The 26,821-nt window shown below is 50.2% G+C and overlaps 1 protein-coding gene and 1 long non-coding RNA gene across 3 annotated transcripts; one reads left to right on the top strand and one right to left on the bottom strand.

Annotated features, from left to right (window-relative positions):
• Positions 1 to 3,810: 3,810 nt before the first annotated feature.
• Positions 3,811 to 5,932, bottom strand: LOC105727554 (uncharacterized). The gene is made up of 2 exons (XR_001109803.2): positions 5,112 to 5,932; positions 3,811 to 4,573 (listed from the first exon to the last, which is right to left on the bottom strand). It is a non-coding gene; the product is annotated as an uncharacterized LOC105727554 (long non-coding RNA).
• A 5,466-nt stretch (positions 5,933 to 11,398) lies between these two features.
• Positions 11,399 to 26,571, top strand: ZBP1 (Z-DNA binding protein 1). 2 transcript variants are annotated; one of them, XM_012467514.2, is made up of 8 exons: positions 11,399 to 11,608; positions 15,584 to 15,808; positions 16,468 to 16,533; positions 16,991 to 17,164; positions 17,314 to 17,478; positions 18,668 to 18,871; positions 20,202 to 20,426; positions 25,443 to 26,571. In XM_012467514.2, exons 1-8 carry the CDS (start codon positions 11,575 to 11,577, stop codon positions 25,619 to 25,621), a joined length of 1,272 nt encoding a protein of 423 aa, XP_012322937.2. In that variant the 5' UTR covers positions 11,399 to 11,574; the 3' UTR covers positions 25,622 to 26,571. The 2 variants fall into 2 exon arrangements, with proteins under 2 accessions (XP_012322937.2, XP_012322936.2); XM_012467513.3 differs by having other exon boundaries at positions 17,311 to 17,478.
• The last annotated feature ends 250 nt before the right edge of the window (positions 26,572 to 26,821 follow it).

Here is a 26,821-nt window from a genome sequence, read left to right as displayed (position 1 = left end):
AGCAGGACGTTTTTCTGGAGGACACTCTGGGTGAATTGCAATGGCTACTCTTTCCCTCCCATTGCCAGCCCAGGTGGGGCTCTTTCTCACTTCTTTAAGAACTTGGAGGGATTCCTAAAGGTAAAACCCATGAAAATGTGGGGGTTCCCTAAGACTGTAGCTGCCAGGAGTAACTTTTATGCTAGTACAAACTAATCCTCCAACAATTCACCAAAATTACCAGTCAAGTCTTTCTACCAATATATTCCAAAGGATTCTTCCCTAGGTAAACAGATATCAGCTGTGACTCACTGGATTCAGTCATCTCTGCATATTTTAGGATGGCTGCTTGCCCTCTGACCTCAGTTCTCTAAGGGGTCAAAGAAAAGTTGTTGATTTTCAGTGTGTTCAGATTTTTCTTGTTGTAAGGGGTAAGAGTGATGACTGCTAAGTTGTTCGCATGTCAGAGCTGAAAATAGATGTTCTCCTGTAACATTTCTTTTTTGAGACAGGGTCTGCATAGGCCGTGGTAATCCACTGTGGTTTTTCAACAATCTCATCAAAGACTTAGGTTGTTTGTCACAGTATTTCAGATGACCACAGTTATGAAGCTGGGTGCAGACAATTACCAGGTTTCCCAGGCTGGAGTGCAGTGATGCAGTCATAGCTCACTGCAGCCTCAACTCCTGGGCACAAGCGATCTTCCCACCTCCACCTCCCAAGTAGCTGGGACTACAGGCATGCACCACCACACCTGGCTATTTTTTATTTTAGTAGAGACAGGGTCTCACTATGTTGTCCAGGATAGTCGAACTCCTGACCTCAAGTGGTCCTCCTTCCTTGGCCTCCTAAAGTGCTGGAATTACAAGCATGAGCCACAGTGACTGGACATCTTTCCTTTTTATTTTAATTTAAAAAATTGAGACACAATTCACGTACCATAAAATTTACCCTTGTGAAATGTAAAACTGAGAGTTCTTTTAGCATATTCACAAAATTGTGCAACCATTATCATTATCTAATTCCGGAACATTTCATCCCTCTAAAGTGAAATCCTATTCTCGTTAGTAGTTGTTCCCTCATTTCCCTCTTTGCCATCCCCTGGAAACCCCTGATCTATTTTCTGTCTCCAAAGCTTTGCCTGTCTGGACAGTTCATCTAAGTGATGCCACACGATACGTGGTCTTTTGTGTTCGGCTTCACTCACTCGGCATATTTTCAAGACTCATCCATGTTGTAGCGTGAATCGGTCCTTCATTCCTTTGTGTCGTTATTGAATAATATTTCATTGTATGGATATACCATATTTTGTTTATCCATCAGTTAACTGACATTTGGGTAGTTTCTACTTTTTGGCTGCTACAAATTATACCTCTGTGAACATTCATGTGCAAGTTTTTGTGTGGACATACGTTTTCATTCCTCTTGGATATGGAGCTGGGAGTGGAATTAATTGCTGGGTCATGTAGTAGTTTTATGTTTAACTCCTGGAGAAAGAGACAAACTGTCTTCCTCAGTGGCTGCACCATTTTATATCCCACTGGCAATGTATAAAGGTTGCAGTTTCTCCACGTCCTCACCAGCACTTGGTATTGTCCTTTTCCTTTTTTAGTGGCCACTTTAGTGGGTACAGAGTGTCTCACTGAGGTTTTGATTTGCATTTCCCTAATGATGAATGTTGTTCTGAATCCTTTTGTGTGTTTATTTATCATTTGTACATCTTCTTTGGAGAAACGTCTATTCAAGGCTTTCCCATGTTGTACGTGGGCAATTTGTCTTTTCAGTGTTAAGTTGTAATACTTATTTACACACTCTAGGTAGTGTATCTTTATCCGATGTGTGGTTTGCAGAATTTTTCTCCCATTCTTTACGTTGCTTTTTCACCTTTTTGATAATGTTCTTTAAAAGTACAAATGTTTTTCATTTTCATGAAGTCCAATTTATCTGTTTTTTTTTTTTCCTTTACTTCCTTTTAAAATTGCAGTGTCATGTTAAAGAAACCATTGCCATGTCTGGTCTCTTAATTTTTCATTTGCCCTCGAGAAGGGTGTGTGTTCTTTGTTGCTAGATTGGGTTTCCTATACATGCCTCTTATTAAAAGAAACCAAAAATATTTCACCCCAAAAATATATTTCTTTCACATATTTCTAGATGGCTAATCAGGGGGCCTGCAAGCCTAAGACTAGCCCTGCAAAGATGTCTTTTGTAGGGGAGAACTGCACCTGCAGAGGAAATAAAGGGAAGTAAACAGCAGGTGTGAACAGGCTCTCTCTGTGGCCCACTTTGTCCAGATCTAGGAAAGGTTAACTGAGAGTTTGACACCTTTAAGCTTATGACAGATAAACATTCCCACCGGCAACCATCTATTCTTTCTGAGGTGAGGTTTCATCTGCAAAACAAGACTGCCTTGTTGGAAATCTCATGCATATGTCTTTGAACAATGTAATATTATCTCTAGGATAAAAGAAAGAAACTCTTATTATTAGCACTGGTACACACACATAGTGAGTGGCCCACCACTGAGAGTAAACAAGCAGAGACCACATGGCAAGTTTGGGACAGAGGGATTCTCTGGACTGACTGCACTCTCTCAAAAATGTTTTCCATCCTTAGGCCTTCACCCAATGATCTTGAACCAGCTGATTCAACATTTTGGTTTTCTCTCTGTTAAAACAAAATTAAAGTAAGTTTATGTATCAGTTAAATCTTTCTATAGTAAGTGACCCAAACCTAAGTGGGACCTTCTAACAGAAAAGGACATTGTTAGCGCATATAATTGAAAAGCCACAGTCTAGAGCTGGGTTAGATCACACGTTACCGGATCTAGACATGCTCACAGTGGTGTCAAGGAGGAGTTTGTCTCCACCATCAAACTGCTGTTATCGCTACTGATTTCTGCTTCAATTCTCCCTGCCTGGCGTTGTTTTCTCCAGGCTCATTTCCTTACACTTCTAAATCAACTCAGAAGAAATTAGTCCCTAGTCCTTCCGGCAAAAGTCTCAGAACTGAAGCTCATTGGCTTGGCTTAGGTCACATGCCCAGGCCTAGACCAGTCACTGCAGCCACAAGAATGGAATGCTCTGATTGGCCAGGCTTGAGTCCCATGCCCTGCCCTGAACCTTGGAGGCGGAGTCAGCTTCACATGGATTGAGAAAGGGAGGTTTTCAAAGGAAAATGGAGGTGATTTTTACCAGAAGAAGGGGTTGGGTGCTGGGCAGCTAGAAAGACCAGATTTCACCACACTGGACAAGTAAATAGATTAATCATGAAGGAAAATTTTTCTAGCTATGGCAACACTCTTGCATTGTGTAGACAATGCGGCTTCCTTTGCACGAAGCTGGGGAAGGGCAACTGTGCCTGAACCAGCTCGTCCATTTCAGACCACGTCTAGCTGGTTTTAAGTTGATATTTGTTGAAATTAGTTCAGCATGTGTGTCTGGCTTCCTGTCACAGTCGCAGGCCTAGACGGAACGTTCAGTGTGAGGAAGAATGTGCGAGCCAGCGAGGAGGCAGAGCACACGGCAAACCCGTGCCAAGTCAGCAAAGCATTTTCTTTAGCACTTTGTACAGTTGTTCTGAAGTAAAAGAACTGTTTCTAAAAATAAAACAAAATATTATAAAAGCTTCACAATCAAACAATTTGAAACAAATCGATTTAAATGTGCAAATAAATTTTAACAAGAAACATACGTCTGTGTGTGCCTGTGTGTTTCAGCACACTTCCCCCAACTTCCCTTCTCACCCTCACCCGCTACTTCCCCTCCTGCCCCTCCCCTCCCCCTCACCATCTTGCCTAATAACTCTGTGAGCAGAAGGCTGAGATCATGACGCTTAACTTATTAAAAGGCTTTTATTGAGTTCAAACTTAGTAAATTTGTCTTTAAAAGCTTCTAACTTTATTGAGTGAATGAGTTTAAAAATGAATTTTTAAAATTCATGGAGTTAGAGTCCTGCCTGCCCTTCACAGGAATCAGCAAAGGCAGAGGAAGCTGCGAATCCTGCGGTCAGGGACTCCAGCTCTGTGGTCATTCTATCTGAATTCAAATCCTCTCCACTGCCCCTTCCCAGCTGTTCAACCCAGCATGCTACTTAACCACTCCAGGTCTCAGAGGCCAAGAGGAACAACTTCTGCAGAAATCTGTCCCATGTGTGGTTGGCACCCCATCCACATCCACTTGGCCCTTTGCATTTCTGTCCATGTAGGTCCAGCTTCCAACTGAAGGCACCAGTGCCTTGCTGCCTGGAGTTCCTCTGGCCCCCGTGCAGCAGGCCAGGAGTGCCAGAGAATTAACGCCCCCTAGGAGCAACCTCACTAAGTGATGATGGGAGTGGGTGGATCAATACCCCAGCTCCCTCGCCCCACAAGTAGATCCCCCAGAGGCACGTGCTCTCCCAGCATTGTCCAGCAGAATTGAGCTCCAGCTGCCCACAGAAGTCATCAGCAGATGGCATATCCTTGACTGCTCTCTGTTCTTCCTGGGTTCACCTCCACACTGGCCTCCCAGAATTTCCTGGTACCACCTCTCAGATGACAATCTTGTACTCAAAGCTCTCCTTCAGAGTGTGCTTCTGGGAGTGCTCAGCCTCAGACAAACTAGAAAGCAGTGATCAGTAAAGTGAGAAAGTCATAGAACCTTGGAGGAGAAGGGGTCAGGGAGGAGAAAGCACAGATAGGCTATGTGTGTGTCTGGGGCTGTGTATTTGAGATCAGTGGGCACAAATCATCACTTTGTTCTATTTTTTTATTTTAATGATATTTTTATTTAACCCAATATATCAAATATTATTTCAACAAGTAGTCAATATTTTAAAAATCATAACGAGGAAAAAATCTTAAATATTAGACTCTTTTCTTCTAACTGGTCAGCTTTCTATGCCCCTGAGTACTTAGCACAGTGTCCTGTTCCCATGGGCACTTTCAGTCTCAAACAAACCGTAGGAAACAATGACATTGAGACTTATTTTTTCTGGCAGGCCTCAAAAGCCGTGCTACAAGGCAGAGTTGTCTGGCATAGAAAGCGTCGCTTCTTATCTTTTTAAAATTATAACAACAGATTTGTTCCTAGCAATATTAGTAACTGCTAAGAGCTTGGGTTCTAGAGTCTGACAGCAATCCCTTCTCCAGTGCTCACCAGCTCTGTGATCTTGGCCAGCTGACCCAGTAATTTCTCCATGCGTCAGTTTCCTTGTCTGTAAAACGCAGATTTAATCTGAGTTACCTACCATATAGCATTGCTATAAGAAGTCAATGAAATAATGTAAGGCACTGGAAATTGAGTACATGGTAAGCTCCAAATAAAGGTAAGTTGCTGTTTGGTTACCAAGTCTTTTACGGGAGGTCTTTGGGTCAAATCTCAAAGGAGGACACCCATTTTAAATGAAGAGAAGTTACACATACATGTAAAAGCATCTCCCCTTGCCCTGTCTTCTGTCTCACACTCGGCAACACCCAACACCACCCTCAATTCATGCCCGGTCCACTATTCTGGGAGGCCAGGGACCCTGTCCTTTGGATATGTGTCCCTCCATTTTCCCATCTTACCTTCTAGGTGTGAAAGTCTTAGAACATCAGGCCGACAGACACTTCAAGAGCCTCTGAAAATGTTTGTGCCAAAAAATATGGAAGAAAAAAAAAAACACTGTAAAATTAAAATCAATAAATGTTTAATTAAACATCTAGAAAACCTACATTATGGCAAGCTCATTAATTGTTCCATTTAGTTCTCATAAAAATTTCATGACACTGCATTATAGTTGAAAAGAATTTATAGGTGGTGAAATCTTCCTCATTTTGCAAGAATTCCCAAGAATAATGCTTGGTAAATTGTCGCCAATTGTAATTGAGTGAATTTTTTGTAGGCAAATAATTTTGGAAGCCAAATAATTTTTTAAAATCCTTTGATTATAATAAAAGTTAAATATGAAGTGGCTGCCTTCCGTCTCCCCTTGCCCACCTCCCATCACCTGTTCTCCCAGCAACAAGGGCCACCTCTCCAAATTTGCCACTTGCCTTAGGTCAAAATCTTCCCCTGGCCCTTCCCTTACCTCCTGGGTAAAAATCTCAGTTTTCTACCATGACCCTCCATGGCCTGGCCCTGCCCACTTCCCTGACCTTATCTGTACTTGAGAGCAGGCACTGTTGCCCACCCCACCCCCCAACCAGCTCTCCTTTACCAGACAGTGCTGCTGGGAGTAGCAGGGTCCCTGGGATTTGGTCTGAGCTACACTGTACATCCCAGGACTGGGCAATATGGCCTCTTCTGCAGCCAGAGTGGGAAATAGAGGCAGAAATCAGCAAGGGGAACTGCTCTTGTTAGAATGTCCCCTGCAAAACTCATGTAGAAATTTAATTGCCATTGTGATGGTATTATAAAGGTGGGACTTTTAAGAAGCAATTAGGTCAAGAGGGCTCTGCCATCATGAATGGACAGATGCTATTTTTGCTGGTGTGGTTTAATTAACTTGGGAGTTCAGCTCCTTTCCTCTCTGTCTCATATGCTTGCACGCCCTTCTGCCTTTCTCCATGGGATAACACAGAAGAAAGGCCCTTGCCAGAGGCTGCTGCCATGCTCTTGGACTTCTCAGTTTCCAGAACCATGAGCCACATAACATCCTGTTGTTTATAAATTCCCTAGGCTGTGATGTTCTGTTGTAGCAGCAGAAGCAGACAAAGACAAAGACCTTTCTCCCATGCCCTGCAGGGCCCAGCTTGTGGCCTGATAAAAGGGAGGCATGAGAAAGTATTTGGCAAATGATCAGATGAGTGACTAGGATTGCTTTATTACCAAAGAGAGGGACAGCTGAGCATCACATGGTGATAACATGACTAGCTCCTGTTTATTGAGCACATACTATGTGCCCAGTGCTCTACTAGGACTTAGAGGTACATGATCACATTTAACCTGTGCAAAAACCCCACGAAGTAAGTATTACCATGATCTCCTTTACAAAGACAGAAACTGAGGCTCAGATAGAGCAGTGACTCGCTCAAGGCACAGAGCTAAAAAGGGGGGTGCCAGGACCAGAGCCCCAGGTCTCTTAAACTCCAATGGACACAGACAAACTGGAGGCCCCATCAACAGCTCTGCCTTGAAGAGCAGAGAACAGGGCCAGGGCAGACTCCTCCAGGGACTGCAATGAGAGCCTGCTTTCCTGGACACGCCAGCTTTACTCAGTCTTCATTCCGCCCCTGGAGGATGACTCTGTGACCTTGGGCAATCTCCATTCCCCTCTTCGGCCACCCCTGGTTCTCTGACCCTTGTCCCTACCAAAGACATGTTATTATTCACATTCTATACCTCTCCACCTCCTCCTCCCCTTCATGAATTCCCAGAAGAAATCTGAAAATAAAAGCCAGGCTGCCTGGTAGAAAGGAGACTTGGGTTTTGTCAACACAATGTGCAGTAAAAATATCTCTCTTTTAAAAGAGAGAGAAAAAATTTTAAAGACTCAAGATCAGTAACATGTAATTATCATCTGGTTTGGGCGGAGAGCTCTAATAGTTTCCAGAAAAACACAAGCCATGAACAGGGAGTGCGCTTTCAAAGGCAAAAGGAGACGTGGACTCCAGCAGGCAGTGGTGCCATCTTGGAGGACTGGCAGCCTTTGAGGCCCTTTCCAAGCAGAATAAAGAGGCACAGAACTGCTGAATAAATAAACCCCTGTGAGTGGACACACCTGAAGGCAGAGGAGGTATCTTTGCTCCTTCCTTGAGGACACAATGGAACCTTGAAATGGCAGAGATACCTAGGTCTCTGCCAGTATCTGCTGTCCCCCATTTTAAAGTAATAGAGACCCAATTTTAGCTGAGCACATGGTGACCCACAATACAGACCATCTTTCCAGGGCTCCCTTGCAGGTATGAGCCACAAGATTGACCAATGGGGTATTAGTGAAATGTGTGTGCAACTTGCAAGATGTATGCTTAAAGGGAGATATCTGCCCTTCTTCCCTTTCCTACTTCCTGCTGGAAGGAATGCAGATGTGATGGCTGGAACTTGAGCAGCCAATTTAAAATGTAAGGCAAACCTGGGAATGAAGGCCACAGATGGCAGGCTAACAAGGTGGAAGGACCCCGGGTCACCACACTAACCCTGGAATGCCTGCAACTGTCACAAGAGAAAGACACAACTCTGTTGTTTAAACCAGTGGTATTGAGGCTTAAAGATAATCCTTCGGTTCAAACTCAACTTAAAAATCTCTTAAGTTGAGAAGAAAAATAAAGATAATCCAAGTCTTTAAAAGTAAGACTCCCACTCAGTCGGGTGACAAGCACACAGCAGATTCCTGGCTTCATCTCCAGGTGTGCCACGGAATGCAGAGAAAGGCAGACCCCCCACACACACACACACACAACGTGAAACGTGTTTTTCTTTCTTTGTCTAGTCTCCCATTTGTTTGTCTGTTTTTCTGGTGCCTACACTGATACTGCGGAGATGCATCACACTTTCTAACTTATGCAAATTTTGTGAGCACACACTAAGAGTCAAAAATGCTTTTTCTTACTATCTCTGTTTTATAGTTAAAGAAACCGAGGCTCAGAGAGGTAGTGCCACACAGCTGGGAAGGAGAACCTGCCCTGGAGAAGAGACGAGACAGAATCCTTGCCCAGGGAACTTCTCCAGGCGCTTGGTCTCTGCTGGCACGTCGGTCCCCGCTACAGACTCCTAAGAATGGCTCAGGCCCAGCGGGGCTCCATGTGACTTCAGGATGGGGCCACGGGCGCAGGAAGGGGTCACCCAAGCACAGTGCGGATGGAGAGCAGCCATGAGAGGCACCAGCCTCCACCCCTGCAGCAGGAGCCATCTTCCTAGAAGCAAGGCTGACACCCAGGACCAAGCTAGCGCCCCTCAACCTGACCTGCAAGCCCACCAGCGAGCCGGGGTCAAGCATGGGCCCTGGAGGTGGAGGGAGAGAGGGGCTGCGGCAAGACCAACATTGGGAGGCCAGGCCGGGGGAGGGGCACAAAGGACTGCCCGGAGGCTTCTCAGAGAAACAGCCGGGATCCGACTCCTTCCAGGAAAGATGAGCAAAGGAACCACGGTGAGTGACTGAAGAGACAGGAAGAGTGGAGGATGAGGCAGGAGAAGGCAGTGGGGGGGTGGGCGTGTCTTGGAGCCGCGACCCGTTAAGTCTGGAGTCCACCCATGGGTGGGGGTGGGAGCTCCTCCTGCAGATCAGAGGGGACCCGAAACAAGGTGGGCCCAAGCCCAGGCTGGTGAGTGGCGTCACCTGGTGGCCAGTCCTTGTATGGCACCCCAGACACCGGAGGGGCTCAGCCTCGCAGGGCTCACCCGGAGCCCCTCCCGGAAGGCACCTTCGTCATCTCCCTCAGCACCCCACCTGCCCCCATTTAAAGAGCACTATTGTTATTTCATACGTGATACACACAGTTTTCGCTTTTACATAAAAGGAGAAGGAAAGCATCCCTGCAGTTTGTCACTGACTTGCCCCAACACTCACTGGTTTTCCACCTGGAAGCCAAAAAAGTCACCTGGGAGTATAAAAATCGTGTCCTTGGACCCAGCCCCAGAGATTGGAGTTGATTAGTCTGGGACGGTCTGGCCGTTGAGATTCTTTTTTTCTTCAAACCCATAACATGCAGGTGGGGCTGAGGACCTGGGCTCCAGTTGCTCGCTCTGCAAAGACAGATAGCGTCAAGACAGATCTCCAGGCCCCCTTTCCATTTGTATTTGCTGCTAAGCCACTCCTTATGCATAAATGGGGTCTGCAAGGAGCTCAGACTCTTCAGCCCTCCCAGCGCTCTGCAGAGGAGACACAGATCCCAAGTCCAGGGATTTTCAGGGCAGAGCCCTCAACCCCCGTGGCTGCTGTGAGCTGGGAAGCCTTGTACACAGCATTCACCTCTGTGGGTCTCAGTTTCCCCTTCTGTGATCTGGAAGAGAACAGTGCTCTGAATTTTTCCGGGGTCACTGGCCCTTTTGAGAATGTATGGGAGCAATGGATGCTCTCCCAGACACATTCCTGTGGGGTGACCACAGTACCCATGACCACGGATGGCGCTGGGGCTCCGGCCCGACGGTTGGGCTGGGTTAGCCCCTTAAGTCCTCACCTCAACCCCATGAGCTAGCTCCTTTGATTAAGCTCTTTTACACATGAGGAAACTGAGGCACCGAGAGGTTAAATAACTTGTCCAAGGTCACACAGCCAGTAAATGGTGCAGCTGGGTTTGGACCCAAGCATGCTGGCCCCAGGCTTGCATGCCGAACCACCCAGCTGCCGGTTTTCAGATGCTGACCTCAGGCATCTGACTCTGGAATTAATAAGCAAGTTCTATGGCAAAGCTGGGAACTCCATGCCATCTGTGTGCTAAGGGTGATTCACCTGTGACTTTTGACATTACAGATCAGGAAACACAATTGGGGAACGGACAGGACATGCTCTGCCACGGACTCTGTGTGGCCTTGGACAAGTGATCTTGCCTTTCTGGCCTCAGTTTCCCCTCTGAGAATAAGAAATAACTGGCCCCTACCCTGTAGATGGGTTGGAGGAGCACTTGAGATTGGAAAGCACATAGTAGGTGTTCATTAAAGAGGCTCAGTTGGATACGCACAGGGACAATCTCAGGACACTCACCCACCTAAATATTCTGCCCCTCACGTGGGCCAGGGAAATAAACTAGGGAGGAGACAAGAAAACCCATTGAGAGCTGGGGACAGCGCCTCTGTCAGCACCTGTGAGTCCCCGAGAAGGAAACACCACCGGACCCAGGCGGGGCGGGCATGGGGGCTCATGCCTGGAATCCCAGCACTGCGTGAGGCCAAGGCAGCCGGCTCACTTGAGCCCAGGAGTTTGAGATCAGCCTGGGCAACATGATGAAACCCCATCTCTACAGAAAATACAAAAATTAGCTGGGATGGTGGTGTAGACCTGTGGTCCCAGCTACTAGGGAGGCTGAGAGATGGGAGGATCACTGAAGCCCAGGAGGTCAAGGCTGCAGTGAGCCATGATGGCGCCACTGCACATCAGCCTGGGTGACAGAAACCCTGTTTCCAAAACAAAACACAGAAACCGGGTGTCCAGCCCCAGCTCCTGACATCATCAGAGCAATGCCACACCCTGACGTCACCCCTGCAGGTGGTACATGCTCTTTTTTTTTTTAATCCTCTGATGCTAATTCAGAAAATAAAAATGCAGGAGTCCAGGTGGGCTGCGCCTGGAGCTGGGAAGGTGAGGGAAGTCCTCTGCCCAAAAGGCCTCTTCAGAGGATGCTCTGGTCTTGCCGAACTTACAGCTCCTCCCTGTCAACATCAAGTCAGGGCCCCAACTCGGGCTTGCTCATCCATTCTGCTTTCAATGTGGTTTCTTTGAAAAGCCACACAAAAGTTTCATTTTCTTTTTCTTCAGACACTTTATCTGGCCTGTCTGGCTAGGCGTCTATTTCCGGGGTGTAAACAGCTGATACCCGCCAGGTCGAAGCAGTCGTCCCTTCCCTTACGAGTTCAGAGCTACACGAAGCACCAGGCTCCGCCCTGTGAGAACACCAGCCTCGACCCAGCCCATTCTCTCCAGGCCAGAGCGCAGGAGCCTGCACCGCCTGGCAAGTCTCTCCGGCTCCCTGCAGCTGTCGTCAGCATGGCCCAGGCTTCCGCTGATCCAGGCAAAGAAGGTAGGGTACTTCTTCCTTCCACGGACCAGCGGTAGCTCCCGGGGTGAAATTTCCACTTCTCTTTCTTCCTCCTTTGCTTGGTTCAGATCACGATGACAATAGCAGTATCCTAAAGAATAGCAGACCAGAACGGGTGCGGCAGCTCACGCCTATAATATTTTGGGAGGCTCACTGCAACTGGCTTTTATTGCACAATTACAGGAGTAAAATACAGGACAACTTTATTCTTTGGGAGGTCAAGGCAGGCGGATCACCTCAGGTCATGAGTTCAAGACCAGCCTGGCCAATATGATGCAACCCCATCTCTACTAAAAATACAGAAATTAGCCGGGAATGGTGACATGTGCCTATAGTCCCAGCTACTTGGGAGGCTGAGGCAGGAGAATAGCTTGAACTTGGGAAGTGGAGGTTGCAGTGAGCCGAGATCACACCACTGCATTCCAGCCTGGGTGACAAAGTGAGACTTCATCTCAAAAAAAAAAAAAAGAATAGTAGACCAGCCAGATGTGGTGGCTCCTGCCTGTCATCTCAGCACTTTGGGAGGCCAAGGCAGGTGGATCTCTTGAGCTCAGGTGTTTGAGATCAGCCTGGCCAACATGGTAAAACCCCTTCTCTACTAAAAATACAAAACTTAGCTGGGTGTGGTGGCGCGTGCCTGTGATCCCAGCCACTTGGGAGGCTGAGGCAGGAGAATTGCTTGAACCCAGGAGGCAGAAGTTGCAGTGAGCAGAGATGGTGCCAGTGCACTCCAGCCTGGGCGACAGAGCGAGACTCCATCTCAAAAGAAAAAAAAAAATAGAAAGACAAGGACCACGTAGCCATCCTCCTTCGACAGCTGACTATGCCCCAGGCACCTTGAAACATGCCTTGCAAGCATTTCTCTATGGCCCGCAGGGACAAGTGCAATGTCATCCCCATTTCATAGATAACTGAGGCACTGAGAGGTGAAATGACACTCTCGGGGTATCACAGCTGGCAGGCGCCAATGCCAGCGTCAGAACGCCCATCCCGGTCGAGAACAAGGCAGTTTGCTCTGATGAGATACACGTGTGCCTTTGTTCCCCCTCGCTGCGTCCTTTCCTCAGCTAACATTTCGCTCATTTTATTCCTGGAAGAGTTGCAGTGAAAGCCAATAGCGTACCCAGACATCGCTGTTCTCCCGGGTGTTCTCTAAGCGCTGTGGACAGTAGATGAAGTGTGGTTTTGCGGCTTTGGGGGCGGGTTTGTTTTCTTTTTAATCCTCACCATAATCTTTGAAGTAGTTACTGTCGTCTCCATTTCACAGAAGGGGGAATCTGGAGTCGGGAGAGGTCACATAGCTGGTAGTTGGCAGAGCCAGGAGCTCAAACTCAGGAAATCAGCCATCAGAATTTTTTTAAAAAACCAACCCGGAGTGCGCCCCGGAGGGCTGCTGCCAGAGCGTGGCCCAGGAGCCGGGCTGGCTACCGAGTTCCGGTGGCGCTTCCTCTGTGGGACTCACGTGCAGGCAGACGTTCCGGACTCAGCCCTCGCTGGCATTTCCTGTTTCCTCCCCAGTTGACTTTCCTGTTATGACCGAATTGTCACCTACACCGGCTCCATTTGACAGTGCCCCATTTTCAGACAGAGTAGCCTGGGGCTCTGCGGCCGAGACCCTCACAGCACCCAGGCTTGTCCTGGATCCACAGCTCTGACCCCCATCCCCTCTGGGGTCCCTGGAGCAGAGGCGGTGGTTCCCTGGGTTGAGCCTTCCAGAATCAAAACTCCGCGAGCCCAGGCGAAGCCAGGTGTGAAGTCAGGCGCATGGGTGGTGGGGGCGCTGCTGGCTGCTTCTGGGGAGTCTGGTGGGCGCAGGAGTGGGAGCTCCCAGGTCTCCTCATTGCTCTTCACCTGCACGCAGCCAGCCTGTCAGCATTGTAATCATCAGGGTGAGACACAAACCGATTCTTCCCTCCCCTGCCAGTGCCGTGACCAAGGAGCCCAGCCCCGGGCACACCTTGAGCAGGAAAACCCTCTGAACAGGAAAGAAAGCCCAGATGGCAAAGGACTGAGTCACTGTCCGGGAAGGGGACCCAGGTCTTTCCAAGAAGGGCTCTCCCACGCACTGCCTTTGGGTTCCTTGAAGCAGAAGCTTCCTGGTAACAGGTGGGGCCCCGCCCACAGTGGCCCTCATAGGCTGCTGGCTGCCAGGTGCTGCCCGTACCCTGTGTCTGCCCCAGCCTCATCTCCTGGCAGAGCAGCTGGCTTTGATTGTTTAATTACTGTGTGAGCTAATGGTTTCGATTGTTGAGAGCTGCCCCAGGAGGAGCAGGGGCCATTTGGAGAATTCCTTCTTGAATTTTTTGGGGTCCTGCTTCGGGCTCATTAAACTCAGGCCAGGAAACAGGAGCACATGCCAACTGGCCAGGGAGGAGCCTCCTGGGCCCTGCCCAGGGTGTGTTGGGTAAGTGTCTGTCCCTGGAGACAGACACTCACTCACTCAATCCTTTTTCTTTCCAGAGGTGGGGTCTTGCTCTGTTGTCCAGGCTGGAGTGCAGGGTGCATTCGTAGCTCACTGCAGCCACAAACTCCTAGGCTCAAGCGATCCTCCCACTTCTGCCTCTTGAGCATCTGGGACTACAGGTGGGTGCCATCATACCTACCTGAATTTTTTCTTTTTTTTTTTTGTAGAGGTGGCGGTCTCACTCTGTTACCCAGGCTGGTCTAGAACTCCTGGCCTCAAGGGATCCTTCCATCTCAGCCTCCTAACATGCTAGGATTACAAGCGTGAGCCACCACTCCTGGCCCCTCATTTGTTCATTCACTCATTCATTCACCCAATCACTCATGCATTCAACCACCACTTCCTGAGCATCTACTATGTTCCCAGCCCTGTACTAGATGCTGAAGGTACAACAGTGAGCCATGCAAGCACAGCAGGGGACACTAGGGGACGTTCTGCAGGGGACCCACACACAAGCAGCATTCCAGCCACTCTAGGGCACGGGGACTGGCTTCCCCAAAGGAGTGGCATCTGAGGAGACCTGGAGGTTGTGTAGACATCAGACAGGTTGGGGCGTGAGGGAAGGGTGTTCCTGACAGCATGAACAGTGTGTGCAAAGGCCCTGGGGTGAGTGGGGCCGAAGGAAGCACAGACAGGCCAGTACTTGGAGGGAAGTTGGGGGTGGGTGCAGGCCAAGCTGGGTGGATGGCAGTGCCAGACCTGGAGGGCACCCAAATGGAGCTGGTGGGCCAACAGGGAGCCTATCACTGCACCTAGGAGTTGGTGGCCAGGAAGAGGGTGGAGGTGGCAGAAAAGAAAGGAGTGGGGAGATTCCAGAGAATCCTGGAATGGCATTTCCAGAACTCCATGACTGGGCATTGGGGGAAAGGTCTGTTTCTGACGTCTGGTCGGTTTCTGGCTTGGATGAATAGTAATACAGTGGATGGGGAGCAGAGAGGAGGGGATTCCCAGGGAGGGTGGTGATGGGCATCCTGTACATCCGGGCAGGCATCCCAGGGAGGGTGGTGATGGGCATCCTGTACATCCGGGCAGGCATCCCAGGGAGGGTGGTGATGGGCATCCTGTACACCCAGGAAGGTGTCCCAGGCAGGACTTGCCTTTGTGCTCCGGAGTCCCCCTGCCTCCCTCTGGCTCCATCCTTCTGCCCTCTACTCCCCTCTGCCCTGAGAACACCTGAGAGCTGAGGGACCCCACCATTCTCTGGAGCCCCCACCCGGGGAGGGGACAGGCAAGGTGGCACCTCCTCTGGCTGCTAGGCTGCCCGGCTGCCCAGCCAAGGCCATTTTGATCAGCCTGCGTGTCTCTCTCTTGGCGGGGGGGTCAGCTGCTCTGCAGCTCTTAGGGGGAATCTGCTGGGGTCTTTGCCTTTTTCCTCTGCCCTGGACCCCTCTCAAGAAGGGGCCTCACGTGCCTCCTGGAGCCTCCAGCCTGGCCTCAACTGTGGGGACCTGGGAGACTCAGTTCCTCTCTCTGTCCCCCACTTGCTCCCCCAGGCCACCTTGAACAGAGGATCCTGCACGTGCTGACGGAGGCTGGCTCTCCAGTGAAGCTTGCCCAGCTGGTGAAAGAATGCCAAGTGCCCAAGAAGGAGCTCAACCAAGTCCTCTACCGAATGAAAACAAGGAGGAAAGTCTCCCTCACAGCCCCCGCCACCTGGTGCTTGGGTGGGGCTAGTCCTGGTGGCAAGGGTCCTGCAGAGCTGGCCGTCCCCAGTCCTGGTAACTGCCACCCCGGGGGTGGGTCTGATACAGCAGGGACCATCCTGGCAATGGATAAGAGCAGCTTTGGGCCTGGGTTTGAATCTGAGCTCTGCCACGTTGGAGATCACAGGTTCCCTCTCTGTGCCTTGGTTTCTTTTTCTGATTGGGGGAGCTCACAGAGAGACTGCGTGGTAGGGGTTGCTGAGAGGAGTCACTGCATCAGGCTCAGCCCAGCCCTGCACACAGGAAGTGCTGGGGAGAGCACTAACAATTATCACAGAAAATCATCACAATGCAAACAGCAAGGACACAATGGTTCTAATCACAGAACACACGCGGTCCCACCAGCCCCTTTTTCTAGCTTTAAGCCCACAGCCAGAACGAGCTGCCATTTATGATGCACTTAACATCAGCAGGGCCCTGTCTTGGGGTTCACCCAGCCCTCACACAACCCCAGGAGGCAAAGGAGGCTGAGCCCCAGGGAAGTTTATCAGCAGGAAGCCGCACAGCTGCCAGGGCACAGGCAGGATTTGAAGTCTTGTGTGTTTAACTCTGGAGTTTGAGTTTGTAATTCCCAGGGTTGCAGCTCGCCCCTGGGGAGCTGCCCACCTTTGTGGGGTGGAGGCCTGGTTCTGTCTACTGTCCCCCACCCCTCTGACCTATCTTTCTTTCTCCAGCCAAGAGGCCCCTACAAGACGCAGCTACAATTCCAGAGAGCCCTGGGCCTCAGTTCAGCCAACGAGGTAAGCCTCTGCATGTCCCTTCAGCTCCTGGGACATGGGAGCCCACTCCCCAGGACTCCCAAGCCCTCCTTGAGGGTACAAGATCTCACTAGGGTTCAGGGGCCCGGTCCCACCCACCAGGTGGCTCCCACACAGTGTTCAGAGCCAAGGTCCAGCCTTCACAGGAGAATCTTCAGGGGAGAATCTGAATGGCTGAGTAGTGATTTCTCCAGTCAGTAAATAGCTGGTCCTCACTGTGCACCTGCCACATGCCAGGCACAGCGCAGCACACTGCACATTCCTCACCCTCAGGGCACCTCTGTGGTGTGTCATCATTACCCCATTATCACGATGCCCATTTTACAGATGAGGAAACCAGGCCTGGAGGGGCTGGGTTCGGGTCACACAGCTTGGAAGTGGTGAGGCAGATGCAAACCCTAGGACTCCTCCCTAACCACCTGGCCATCCTGCCTCCCAGAGAAAGAAATCTACAGGTTTCTCAAAGACAACGGTCCCCAAAGGGCTCTGTACATCGCCCAGGGGCTGAAAATGAGGACAGCAAAAGATGTGAACCGAGACTTGTACAGGATGAAGAGCAGGCACCTTTTGGACCTGGATGAGCAATCCAAAACATGGAGGATTTACCGCCCAGGTAGGCCCCGCCCCCCGGAGCTTCTGGAGATCCTACTGGCGGTTCACGGCAGGGGCTTCTAGGAGGAAGTGGTGCTGCCCACTGGTATTGGCAACCCTTGACCCATAGAGAGGAGCGAAGGTTTAGAGTTGAATATTGTTTTACAGAAGATTCTGGAGGAACAGCAGAGTCTACCTCAGTTATTTACCAGCACAATCCCATCAATGTGATCTGCCAGAATGGACCGAACAGCCAGATTTCCATCGCACACTCAGAAGCCATCCAGATTGGACACGGGAACACCATGACATGGCAGGCAGTCTCCAGGGAGGACGGTGAGTCACCCGAGAGAACCCGGGGAGGGAGCCTCAGCTTCAAGGCGAGCCGCCTGGTCCACTGGGTGGGGGCAAGGGTGGGTATTCAGCCCTCCAGGGGCAAAGGGGAGCTTCCACATTGTGGCCATCCTGAGAATGAGGGTGCCTGGATCAAAGTTCTCCTGATTTCCCTGAACTCTGATACCTTCGACCTCAGTTTCTTATTTTTATTTTTTAATAAAATCTTAAAATTAAGATGGGGTCTCTGTGTTGCACTTGACCTTATGCCTTCAGTGGGGTCCTATGTTTCTCCATGAGAAACAACTCAGTTACCTCTCCCTTCCAAGAATGCCACGGGGAGGTTATTGTAGAATGGTATTTGTTCTGAGACACGCTACTTTCCCCCACATTTTAGCAGGCTGGAAACTGGGGTGGATCTCACCACCCATGGCATCCTACTTTGGATGAAATGCGATGTTGCACTCTGCACACTTACCCCATGCTGGACACTGTGGCAAGAGGGGACAGAGCCACCTATCAGCCCAGCCTTGTCACCTGTGAGTGAAAGCATCAGCTCCAAAGTCAGGACACTCCCTGTAACTTTGGGAGAACCTTTCCTCACTGTGAGCCTCAGTTTCCTCAATTGTGAAATGAGGAACTTTGTTCTAGAATCTAGATCATAGTTTCACCAGCTTTAATCCTCTGAGCCCCACCTTCCCACTTCTGGCCATACCAATGTCTGATTATTTAATTAATGTTGTTGAGTAGTGCGCCTTTTAAAAAATTTAATTAAAACAATTTTATAGTATTATTTTAGGTTAAAACCATGAAAATCACCATAAAAATAAATGTGATTCCTGGCAGTTAAAATGCTGCGGGAGGCTCTGAGCCTTTGGTGTCAGCATCAGAGGAGACTTTGTCTCCATAAGGCCGGAAGGCTGGAGAATGACGGAACCAGCGAGGAGTTCACTGTCTGGGTTTGTGAGTCCTTGCAACACCCAGGCACCAGCGCCAGTCCTGAGAACCCAGGGAGCCCCAAAATGAGCTGTTCTGCCAGGTCCTCCTGCTCTCTAAGTCAGAGCCTGAAGTCTTTGCCCCCAGTTTGATGGTGTCCAGGAAGAATTCAGAAGCCAGGACCATGTGTGGTGGTGAGGGGAGGTGAGAAGCCTGCAGTAATCTCCAGTGAGGTGGTTCCGCTGTCCCCTGCCAGGTTCCACGGGTCCCTGCCACCTCCCTCCAATGGCACCAGGTGATTCCTCAATTCAGGGGACCCTGGTTGATGTCTGGGGGCCCCAGGACATCCACATGGAGCGGTCCATGCTCAGACGAGTGCAGCTGGGACACAGCAATGAGATGAGGCTTCGTGGCGTTTCGTCCGAGGGCCCTGCCCACAGCCCCAGTGGCAGCCCCCCAGGTAACTGGGGATCTAGAGGCCAGACACCCCTTGGTTCCCACTGGAAGGAACTGGAGCCAGAGTCTTTGTGGGGAGAGAGGCATGATGGGAAATTCCTTGTCACCTGGCGGCTGAACCAGAGTAGAGCAGGTGGGGTTTTAAAGCTAGCACTCTAGGCCAGGCATGGTGACTCGCGCCTGTAATCCTAGCACTTTGGGAGGCCGAGGCGGGTGGATCACCTGAGGTCAGGAGTTTGAGACAAGCCTGACTAATATGGTGAAACCCTATCTCTACTAAAAAAAAAAAAAAAAATTAACTGGGTGTGGTGGCGTACACCTGTAGTCCCAGCTACTCAGGAGGTTGAGGCAGGAGAATCGCTTGAACCCAGGAGACAACGGTTGCAGTAAACCGAGTCTACACCACTGCACTCCAGCCTGGGTGACAGAGTGAGACTCTGTCTCAAAAAATAAAAAGAAATAAAATAAAGCTAGCATTCTGGGTCCCCATCCCCTACAATCCACTGCAGGAAGGAAACCTCAGTTTCCTTATCTGTAAAATAGGCATGACCTCCCCAGAGAAGCAGAGGCTGGGCCAGCTGGAGCAGGGGCAGAAGTGATGGGTTGAGACTGGAATGGCATCTAGGAAGGATGAAAGACAGGAGTCCTACTAGGTGCTGTGGCTGTAGTGACCAGAGGGCCCCGGGCAGAGGCTTCCCCCACACTAGGAATGCAGAGATGGGCTGGGGGAGAAGAACCAGCAGAGAAGCCAGAGAGGGAGGAGGAAAACAGAGGCCCCGGGATAGGAGTCTCCAGAGAGCGGCCAGGCCAGAGAGGCCAGGGAAGCGTCGTCGTAACGATGAGAGGGGTCGTGGTAACCTTGTGGGGGTGGTTTCTGGGAGTGAGGGAGCAGAAGGGGTCTGGGAAGTGGGAGGAGGTGAGACGCAGTGTAGATGTTTCTTCTGGGTGGGAAAGAGCAGAGCCAGATGGCAGGGGCTGAGGCCAAGCTGGGAGCCCCTGTAAGATTTCAACCAAAAGTGGGGGCCAGTGTTCCAGTGCAGTGGGAAGCAGGCAGCAGAGGAGGGAGGAGCTGAACCCCAGAAGACACTGATGGCCAGATCAGCCGGGAGGGATCAGTGGGGGAGACTCACCAGCTGGCAGAGAGACACGTCCAGGCATCCCGACAGCGGTGCGGAGGTGTGGCAATGGGGCGGCCAGGTGCAGGCTGTGCACCTGGGGTGGTGTGGGCCGCTGGTGGGAGGTCTGGGGAGGAGAATGAGCCAGGCTTGGGTCAGGGCTCTGGGGCCAATGTCCAGCTGCTCCAGGCTCCCGACCTCTCTCCCTTTCACCCACAGTCTCTGCCACTGCTGCTGGCCCAGAAGCTTCGTTTGAAGAAAAAATACCCAATCCAGGAACTCACCCCAAGGAGGACGCCGCCCAGAGAATCCACATAAAATCGTGCTTTCTCGAGGACGCCATCATCGGCAACAGCAACAAAATGTCTATCAGCCCAGGGGCAGCTGACCCAGGAGGAGTTGCAGGGTCTGGAGACGGGGAGCCGGAGCCAGGGGAGGATGCAGGTGAGCTGGGGGGCGGAGTGGACCCCGGCATGTCCTCTCTCTTTCCCCACATGCCGTTCATCCATTCATTTATTCTCATCAATCATTCACTGATCTCTCGTTTCCTGGAGTCAGGAGGCAGTACCCGCCCATAGCGAAGAGCAGCGGCTCTGGAGTCAGAGCTTCCAGGCTCCATCCCTTTGGTGGAGGGACCCACCCAAGTCACTTCACCCGAGATTCTCTGTCTCCTTAGCTGTAAAGTGGGGTGGAAAGAATAGCCTGAAGCGACTCCTAAGTGACTGTGAGGAAGGCAGAGCTCAGCCCGGCCCGCATTCTGGAGGTGGGAGTGTTACTGTCTCATCATTGCCATTGTGATTGTTTGGGGCCCCAGAGAGGTGCTGGGTTGCCACGCAAATGAGGCTGTGCATCAGGGCACAGGCCGACCTGCGCAGTGGAGATGCCTCACATGGAGATGCCCCACCTGCTCGAAGCCCAGGCCTCATGTCCGGGTGAGGGGAGCAGAGCAGGGTTTCTTTTACCTCAGTGCTGAGTCATCCCTGGGGCTCCGTCCGCATCTGTGGGGTTGAACTTGGCACCGGCAAGGAGAGGGCCGAGACGGTGGAGAGCCGGCTGCTGTCTGTGACCAAGCCCGCCTATGCATCTGTGCTGTTCCAAGGGCCTGCACTTAGCCACGGGGGGCTGGGAAGTGCTACCCGTGTCAAGGCAGCCTCAGCCCAGCAGAGACTCAGGGGAGGGGGCTCCGCTGCTCACAGGAAAAGGGGAGAGGGGGACATCAGCACAGTTCACAGCCCAGCCACAGTTCTGTCCTTGGGGGCTGCACAGGCTGGTGGCAGAGCCTGGGGATCCCAACTCAGGGCCTGGGGTGGGGGCAGCTAGAAAGTCGGACAGGGCCGGTGCAAGGTGGGGACGGCCAGGACGGGGGTACCTGGTGGGCGGAACAGTGTGGACAATGGCCTGCAGGTGAGGACATGATGGTGTGGGGACTTGCATGGGTTTGAGGGTGACCTGAGCCTGGGGAGCTGAGCCAGGGCCTAGCTCCAGACTGCAGTCGATACTAAGGCAATTGGGAGCCGCGGAGGGCCTTGAGCAGGAGAGGCGCAGGATGAGATTTTTGCCTCCCATGTAAAGAAAGAATTAGGAGGATTTCAGCTCCTACCCTTTTGGGATTTGAATAAGGGATCACACCCAACAGTGGCTGGAAAACACGGATTAGCTGAATCTGGAGGACTGGCCGGCATCCACCCACAGTGCCTGAAGGTCCAGGGCACACATGTCCTGGAAGTCCAGAGGGTGTCCTCATCCCAAGGCATGCCCATGCTGTCCCAGCACACGGAGGAGACCCTGGCCCACGCATCTTCAGACTCTCCCTCCAGGACCCCTGGCAGTCCCATGTGCATGTGACACCTGCGGAGCGGGGGCCGGGAGCACATTCATCAGGACCAAGGCAATGAGCACCTGGGAGCATGGACTCTCCTCCAGCAGCAAAGGGAGTCTCAGAAACCTGCAGGGCCACTGGGGACCCCCAGGAGGGCGTGTGCCACCATCCTGCCATCCCCCAACCAGCCTGCCATCTCCCGTCGGCTTAGGACCCCACAGCACAGGAGGTCCATAGAGCCCTATGGGTCTCAAGCCAGACCAGTGAAGACTCCTCTTTCTGGAAAGAACACTGTGTTTTTAAAAAATGGCCACGCTCCCACATTTGTCCTGCAACATCCTGAAGTTCTTCCCTGAGGTTCCAGCAGAGGAGCTGATGGCATCTCTGTCCCGTGCCCTGATCCGCCCACCTCTCTTTAACCCCAAGAAACAGCTACAGGCATAGCTCAGAGGTATTATGGGTGAATCCCAGAGCACCCCAATAAAGCAAGTCATGCAAATTTTTTATTTACTAGTGCATATATAAGTTACATTCACATGATGCTGTAGTCTATTAGGTGTGCAATCAATCACATTATAGCTAAAAAATGATGTACATACCTTAATTGTAAAATGCTTTATTGCTAAAAATGCTAACCATCATCTGAGCCTTCTGCAAGTCTAATCTCTTCCCTGGTGGAGGGTCTTGCCTCGATGTTGATGGCTGCTGACGGATCAGGGGGGCGTTTGCTGAAGTTTGAGGCAGCTGTGGCAATTTCTCAGAATAAGGCAACAGTGAAGTTTCCTGCTGCAACTGACTGTTCCTTTCATGAAAGCTTGCTCTGTAGCACGGCATTTTACTCACACTGGAACTTCTTTCAAAATTGGAACCCAGCCTCTCCAGCCCTGCTGCTGCTGTATCAACTAGGTTTATATAAGTCTAAATCCTTTGTTGCCATTTCAACAATGTTCGCAGTATCTTCACCAGGAATAGATTCCACCTCAAGAAGCCACTTTCTTTGCTCATCCATAAGGAGCAACTCATCTGTTCAAGTTCTATCATGAGATAGCAGCAATTCAGTCCTGTCTTCCTATTCCACTCCTAATTCCAGTTTTCCTGCTATTTCCACCACATCTGCGGTTTTATCTTCACTGAAGCCTTGAACCCCTCAAAGCCATTCATGAAAGTTGGAATCAACTTCTTCCAGACTCCTGTTAATGTTGATATTTTGACCTCCTCCCATGAATCACAAATGTTCTTAAGGGCATTTAGACTGGTGATTTTTTCCAGAAGATTTTCAACTTACTCTGCGCAGATCCATCTGAGGAATCACTCTGTATGGCATTTATACCCTTATAAAATGCATTTATTGAAGAAGAAGAAGTGAAGGTTGAAGTTACTCCTTAATCCATGGGCTGCAGAATGGATGCTGTGCTAACAGGCATGAAAACGGCATTAGTTCTTTTGTATGTCTCCATCAGAGCCCTTGGATGAACAGGTGCATTGTCAATGAGAAGTAAAAAACAAAAATTTTTTTTTGAACCTCAGCCCAGGATCCTGAACACCCAGCTCCGGTGGTATGGACAATGAGCAGTAAAATGTTAAAAGGAATATTTTGTTCTGAGCAGTAAGTCTCAATGCTAGGCTTAAAATATTCAGTAAACCATGCTATAAACAGACGTGCTATCATCTAGCTTTGCTGTTTCATTCACAGAACACAGACAAAGTAGATTTAGCATCAATCTTAAGAGCTCTAGAATTTCCAAAATGGTAAATGAGGATAGGCTGCAGCTTCAAGTCACCAGCTACATTATCCCCAACAAGAAAGCCTGTCCCCTTGGAAGCTTTGAAGTCAGGCATTGACATCGCCTCTCTCTCGTGCTATGGAAAGTTCTAGATGGCATCTTTTTTCAATAGAAGCCTGCTTCACCCACATTGAGAACCTGCTGTGTCGTGTAGTCATCCTCATCAATGATCTTAGCTAGAGCTTCTGGATAACTCGCTGCAGCTTCTCCATCACGCTTGCTGCCTCACCGTGCACTTTAATGTTATGGGAACACCTTCTTTCCTTAAACCTCATGAACCAACCTCTGATCACTTCCAACTTTTCTTCTGCAGCTTCCTCACCTCTCTCAGCCTTTAGAATTGAATAGAGCAAGGGCCTTGCCCTAGGCTGGGCTTAGACTTAAGAGACTGTTATGGCTGGCTCAAGCCTCTATCCACACCACTAAAACTTTCTGCACACCAGTAATAAGGCTGGTTCACGTTCTCATCACGCATGTGTTTTCTGAAGTAGCACTTTTCATGTCCTTCAAGAACTTTTCCTTTGCATTCACAATTCGGCTAACTTTTGACCTAGCTTTCGACTTGTCTTAGCTTTTGACATGCCTTCCTCACTAAGCTTAATCATTTCTAGCTTTTGATTTAAAATGAGAGACATGCAACTCTTCCTTTCACTTGTTATTGATTGATTGGTTGGTTGGTTGTTTTTTGAGAATGGAGTTTCACTCTTGTTGTTCAGGCTGGAGTATGATGGTGTGATCTCGGTTTACTGCAACCTCTCTTCCCAGGTTTAAGTGATGCTCTTGCCTCAGCCTCCTGAGTAACTCGGATTTACAGGCATATGCCACCATGCCTGGTTAATTTCATATTTTTAGTAGAGACGGGGTTTCTCCATGTTGGTCAGGCTGGTCTCGAACTCCTGACCTCAGGTGATCCATCTGCCTCAGCCTCCCAAAGTACTGTGATTACAGGCGTGAGCCACCACACGTGGCCCATTGTAGGGTTATGAATTTTCCTAATTTCAATATTGTTGTGTTTCAAGGAATAGGGAGGCCTGAGGAGGGAGGGAGAGAGAGAGAGACAGAGAGAGAAAGAGAGAGGAGAAGACAGATGATCAGTGATAGGTCAGAACAACACACACATTTATTGATTAAGTTATCCATCTTACCGGTGATATTTGTGGCACCCCAAAGCAAAGCAATTACAGTAGCAACATCAGAGATCACTGATCACAGATCACCATAACACATATAATAAAATGAAAACGTGTGAAATATTATGAGGAATACCAAAATGTGATTCAGAGACAAGAAGTGAGCGCGTGCTGCTGGAGAAAACGGTACTGATAGACTTGCTTCACGCAGGATGCCACGAACCTTCAACTCGTAAAAAAAGGCGGTATCTATGAAGTGTAATAAAGCAAAGTACAGCAAGGTACAGTGCAATCCAATGAGGTCTGCCTGTCACTTCCTCCTCCAGTGGTGGGCAGGACCTATCCTGAGATGTGTAAGGCCTGGAATGTTTTCTTTTTTTCTTGTTTTGTTTGAGGAAATTGCTAATCAGAAGCTGTCAGTGTTAGGGCATGTAGAGCTGTCTTTTGGGGTCCCTGGGAAGACTGGGAGAGCCTGGGATAGGGGCTTTCCGGTGTTATTTCTGCTCCTTCATCTCACTGCTGTGAAACTAGGACAGGACTGGCTATGTGATCTGGGGACCCAGTGCAAAGTGAAAAGGTGGGGCTCCCTGTTCAAGACTCAGTACAAATCTAAAGACAGTAACAACGAAGCCTCAAGCTGAGCTCGGGATCCTTCCAAGAGCGGGTCCCCGTGCAAACGCCCAGGCCACGTGTCTGTGAAGCTGACCCTCCATCTTTTCTTCCCCAGGTCCTCAGCCCACAGACACGCAATCCAGAAGTCACTTTCCTCGAGACATTGGTCAGCCCATCACTCACAACCACACGAACCTCAGCCCCAAGCTGGAAGCTATGACTCTTGGAAACAGGCGTCGCAAAGCTGCAGACGGCAGCCACTGCGTAGATAAAGCCTCACACTCGGGGAGCTGATGGGGAGATGGAATTTAGAACACAGCCTCACATGGGGCTTGGACACAGGCTGGGGGTGGGTGCAGGCTAGCAAACCTAGCCTGCTACTTGCTGCTTTCCATAAGTATCTTGTTTGACCTGTTTGCTTCCAGGTACATAACCTGCATGAGTCAGTTTGTGGGGATGGACCTGGCGTGGGGATGGGTTCAGGCCAGAAGCAAATGACAGGGAGTTGCCTTGGGGAACCCTTGGTGTGCCGAGAGGAGATCGGTAGATGGGAGTGGGGCTCAGACCCTCAACCTGGCCCAGGCCACTCTCTCCACTCATTCCTGGGCCCAGGGCACCTGCCTTGAGTTACCTTCCATCCTGCTGTAGTTTGAATGTTTGAGCCCCAACAAAACTCATATCAAAACATAATTCCAACCAGGTGCAGTGGCTCACACCTGTAATCCCGGCACTTCGGGAGGTCGAGGTGGGCAGATCACTTGAGCTCAGGCATTCAAGACCAGCCTGGGCAACATGATGAAACCCCATCTCTCCCAAAAATGCAAAAACTTAGCTGGGCGTGGGGGTGCACATCTGTGGTCCCAGCTACTCGGGAGGCTGAGGAGGGAGGATCATTTGAGTTTGGAGCAGAGGTTGCAGAGTGAGACTCCATCTCAAAAACAAAAACAAAAACAACCACCACCAACCACAATCCCAGTGTAGTGGCATGAAGCAGGGCCTTGGTAAAAACAGTTATTGAAAGGGGATGGAGTTGGGAGGATGAATGGAATTTGCATTCTCACAAAAGGGCTCGAGAGAGTCTGTTAGTCCTGCTTGCCTGTCCTCCATGTAAAGATGCAGCAACAAAGCGCCATCATTAAAGCCAAGACCAAGCCCTTACCAGATGCTGACTCTGCTGGCACCTTGATCTTGGCCTTCCTAGACCCCAAAACTGTAAGCAATAAATTCTTGTTGTTTATAAATTACTCAGTGCGAAGCATTTTATTACAGCAGCCTGAGCCAACTGAGACACTGCCCCAACTCTCTTCTCACTCAAGGTCTGACTTCCTCAAGGCCCATCATGGCCACCTGACCTCCTTCTCACTGGACCTTTCTAGAATCTTCTCTCCTCACTTTTGAGCTCTCAGGATTTTTTAGCTGAACTCCCAAAGAGCAATTTCTTTCCCAACCCCACCCTGGGGTCCCTGATGGAAGTCATTGGCCAAGCCACGGGTC

This window comes from Aotus nancymaae, unplaced genomic scaffold (genome assembly GCF_030222135.1).
Source record: "Aotus nancymaae isolate 86718 unplaced genomic scaffold, 86718_ANA_hifiasm-v0.15.2.pri h1tg000029l, whole genome shotgun sequence".
NCBI lineage: Eukaryota > Metazoa > Chordata > Mammalia > Primates > Aotidae > Aotus > Aotus nancymaae.
Note: the sequence above shows the minus strand (reverse complement) of the source record. Positions and strands in the feature narration are given on the sequence as shown.